The sequence below is a fragment of the Alligator sinensis genome, unplaced genomic scaffold (assembly GCF_000455745.1).
Source record: "Alligator sinensis unplaced genomic scaffold, ASM45574v1 scaffold876_1, whole genome shotgun sequence".
NCBI lineage: Eukaryota > Metazoa > Chordata > Crocodylia > Alligatoridae > Alligator > Alligator sinensis.
Window position 1 is genome coordinate 944,441 of NW_005841938.1, and position 4,439 is coordinate 948,879.

Here is a 4,439-nt window from a genome sequence, read left to right on the forward strand (position 1 = left end):
CTACAGAAAAATTTGTCACAAAAGTTTCTATTTTGCAACAACAATTGTTTTTGATTTCAAGTTCAAAGTTCTTGTAAATCTTCGTGTCTTTTGCATACTGTTCTCAGATGACAATCCCAAAACATAAATAGCCCTTTTCCTGTACTTTAAAAAAAATATTTTAAAAAAATTAATGGAAATAAATTGTACTTTGGTAACTAAGAGAAACAACCGCTTCCCCTTTTGTCTTCAAACATCAGTGGAAAGGAGCAAAGATTTGTGCAGAATAATAAACTTGGATTTAAATTGGATTGCATATCAAAACAGATTTTAATAAGAATTGCTTTATTTTTCTAGAATAACATCTTACCAGGACAGCAGAAGTATTTTACAACACAAAGCAAAATAAGTCAAGCTTTTATTTGTCATATTGGTTTTCACCCAAACTATTATGTTAAGAAACAAATACTGTTAAGTTTCGGTTAGTTGAACCCGAGATTTGATTTTTAAATGGATCATTTATCTTTTAATTTCAATACTTTTTACCATCACAGCTTTCATACAGAGTGTATCCAAAATGGCTTGACATGCTGTTTGTAAATAATGCAGTTAGAGTGAGATCCTGTTGTTCTTTGAACTCCTTAAAAGCTTCTCCAGCAGTTTCAGGTTAGAATTAAATAAAATAAGACAGGGGAAAAAAACGTCCACACTTGTAAAAAAGGACTCAGTAATTTAAATCAAGGTTTCCTGCACATTGATTTAAATCATTATTAAAATTGGTGATTTAAATAGCTGATTTTAATCAACCCACCTTTCTAAACAGTGGCTTCCAAAACAAGGTTTCTTAGCACAGGTTATGGAAAACCTCAATCATGTCATTAAAAAAAAAAATCCCTTAAGCTAAATCAGAAATTGGGATGCTGCATATCAAGTGCCGTAACTCAGCTCCCTTTTATCTACACAGCATTATGTGCACCTTACTGTATCTGTATAATCAAGTAAATTAGATGTGCACGGTATGGTGCAAGGATCGTACTATCACAAAGCATGGTATTTCTGCTCTACCTAGGACTGTGCACTGGAGGTAAAAGCCACTGTTTTTAAATGCGCCAAAACAATATCATAATAACTCAACAAAGGGAACTCCTTCGTTATTTATAACAGAAGTCCTGCGCTATCCAAGCCAAGTTAGGTGAAAGTTTGCCTGGATTTTGTTTTGTGGTTGTATTTTATTTCTTTAGATATTGCACAGATCTCTTCCTCAATCTGAGTTCAAAATAACAGCATGGTGCATTGAACCCAGAAGTAAAATTCAGTGAAATCACAAATCCTTGCAAGATTTGGGCCTATCTGGTAAAATGCTGGGGGTTCAGATATTATGGTCTTCTAGAAAAGCCTAAGTTCACACAGCTTCCACCTTGTGTCATGAATGTGTGCAGTGCTCAGGCAGCGCCCCGCTGACTTCAAAAGGGCTGTGCACAGGGGGATTTCTATAGTTCTCAATGCAGGAGTACATCCTTAGTTTGCTACAAAGATATATAAACCTCAGCAACTTGGCCTGATTTACAGCTTCATTCCAAGCATTTCACATGGATCTAATGAGGCCTGATACAAAGAGTTATTCATCATACCCCTAGCAAAGCTCATTCCGGAGATGGGAGTTCTGCGGACAAACTCAAAGTAGGAGAAAAACATATTTACAAACACACGCATAAGCAGCAGCAATTTTTGTGTCAGGTTTGGCTTTCCTGCCTTAATGCCAGTTTTTGATGCAATGACTGCTTCTGAAAACAGCATCTTTATTTGTGTTTTCTTTCTTATTCCTTCTATTTGTACCTAGCTGCAAGCACAGCACAGTAATTCAAAGAAAGATATAGAGGGAATCCAATTAAAGCAAAATAGTATGTAAAATGCCTTTTATAAAGTTAGGGGTGTACTTGGTAGCCGTGTGGGTCTGAGATAAGAAGACGTACAAAAAACTAGAACTCTTGGTTCCAAAATGATACTTTTTATTAGACCAACTGGGAAATCACAAGAAAACTGTCCTTTATAAAACTGTCCTTTTATAAAGTTAGGCATTAAATAGTTTATGCAAATTAAAATATAAGTTCCCACACGGGCGAATGTCTGCATAATGCAAGAAAGTTTCAAGATTTAGGACTGTGCAGAATGGTATTTGAACAAGACATCAGAATAAAAAGAAATCAATGAGATCTGAAGCATCTTGGCGAAAAGCACTGTAAGTTCCTTCCTTTCAGTGGGAGGAGATTTTACAAAGTACTTTAAGAGTTAATCCAAAATAAACCTCCCAGTGAATAAATAAGGCTTACCAGGTCTGAGGCATACCTGCTGACGGCATTTTACTGCACTGTGCTGGGCAAACGGCATTTGCATCAGTATATGTAATGGAAGATATCAACACATTGTACTGATAGAAAACCAGAGACCAAAGGTCAACATTTCTCTAACAAAAAAGAATGTAAGTTTACAACGAGCACCATTACACATCCTTTTTTGGGGATGATTTGAAGGCATCTAAACTGAGGAAGCATCTGTCCTTGGGTTTAAATGGAATATTTGAAATCCAAGCATGGTAAGTTTCACAACCTGCTAGCTTCCTGTTCATGTTTCATTGCAAAGCCCTGTACGAACTCCATCATATAACATTCACCGGCTGAAAGCAGAAAAACCTGAATATTGTCTTTGTTCTAGCAGAGCCTGCCAGGTCTGCGAAGCATTAAGGGTGCGCGGCGAGAGACCTACCAGCCGTTGATCTCATTCTGGGAGTTGACATCCACGCCAAGGGACACCAGCCTTTGGACCTCCTCGAAGTCCCCCACTGCAGCTGCTTCTCTCAGTCTCTCCTGCTGCTCTTTTTCTTCCAAAAGGGCACTCATCTTCCCACGGTCTCCTTCTCCTGACATGGGGGATCCGTTGCACTGAGCTGTTTACGGAGGGCAATTTGGCATTTTCTAAAGCTGACACCCTGAAGCAGCAAGTCCCAGATTGGCAGGATTAAATGAAGCCTGCCAAACCAAAAGTAGCCCTCAGTCTTTTAATTTTAATCAGCTCCAGCTTACTTTTTCTGCATGTTATGTTTAAAATCAAAGACAGCCAGGCATTTGCAAAGGCGATTGCATAAGTATGTCTAGGCTGTTGCTGGTTTCCTAAACTCTTCTCAGGGGGACTGTATTATCTGTGACAACTCTGACCTAGATATTTAGTTCCTACTAGCAGTCCTGCCTGTGAATCACGGCTGCTGCTGTCTTATTAGCTATATACTGCCTCAGCTATGTATTTAGGCTGCTACTTGATTATTTTTCTGGTACTAGCATGCATTGTAATTTAATCTACAGAAAAATGTATAAGGTGCAATACCTTTCATCCCAACAGTCTTTATTCTGACATCCTCTCCCCCACCGCAAACACATACCCTTTCACAAATTATTCTGTCCTGGCAGCTCTCGGCACTTATATGGTAGCACACTGAAGTCAATGAATCTTTATGCAAGAACAGAGGTCTGCTTTATAGAACGAGGGGCATGTCTACACGTGCATTTAAGTGTGACTAAATGTAATGTGCATTAAGCAAATGCACAGTGATTTTTGGCAGGTGGCTACACGTGCAGAGACTTGGCACGAAACTTATGTGCCCCTAGTAGCTGGGCAGACCCAGCACTGAAGTTAGCGCATCTACATGTGCATTTATGCGCTTTAACAAACCATGCCTAAATTTGATACCTGCATTTGCAGGTATCAAATTTAGGCACGGTTAACTTAATTTCGCCATTTTTTAATGCACATTAAGGGCGCGCACATGTAGATTAATGCGCCTCGTGTAGATGCGCCCGAGGACTGACGCTGTGTTTTCCTAGAATCAAATGCAAGTCCAATCTCCCCTTATTGGGTTTTTTTTCGGACTACAGCATTAATTTCTGTGTGTTCTTCTCCCGTATGTCTTATTATTTGACTTAGAAAACTATTCTGTTACACAATATAAGTAAAAATAAACCCTACCCACGGGTCCAGCTAAATTACATCGTGCAGCTTCATGTTCTTAGTGGTGTGGGAGTTCCTGAATGGCTCAGAAATTTGCAATAGACAATCTGAGTCAGTGTTATGGCCCTTTTACACCTTTGGAGCAGCATGGGGGAAAAATTTGGCTCGTAGCATTTGTTTTAAAATAGTAAATATTAAAGGGGCAAATCCTTATGCTTATTAATAGCCCCATTAAAGGCAATGGGACCCCAACAGTAAGGATTACTCAACTGAATAACTAACAACATATTTGATAGCAATTTGTGGTGCTATAGAAGACAGTACCTACCTATGACTTGGGCGACTATATGTCCCGATTTGGCCAGGACAGTCCTGGATTTCACAGGTCCTGGCTGGTTGTTGCAAATTGGAACAGAGGTCCTGGAAAGTCCCAGAATTGCAGGGGCACGGGGCACAGTTCA

The 4,439-nt window shown here is 39.2% G+C and overlaps 1 protein-coding gene across 2 annotated transcripts in view; it reads right to left on the reverse strand.

The window, feature by feature from the left end:
- Positions 1-4,433, reverse strand: part of ANKRD40 (ankyrin repeat domain 40) — an 11,416-nt gene extending 6,983 nt beyond the window's left edge. Inside the window, exons 1-2 of one of the 2 annotated variants that reach the window (XM_025199205.1) lie at positions 4,307-4,433; positions 2,743-2,923 (exon numbers count right to left, since the gene is read on the reverse strand). In XM_025199205.1, coding sequence (XP_025054990.1) covers positions 2,743-2,903 — 161 coding nt within the window. In that variant the 5' untranslated portion in view covers positions 2,904-2,923; positions 4,307-4,433. Of the gene's footprint in view, positions 1-2,742; positions 3,006-4,306 lie in introns of both variants that reach the window. The other variant, XM_006019758.3, reaches the window with a different exon arrangement.
- Positions 4,434-4,439: the final 6 nt, after the last annotated feature.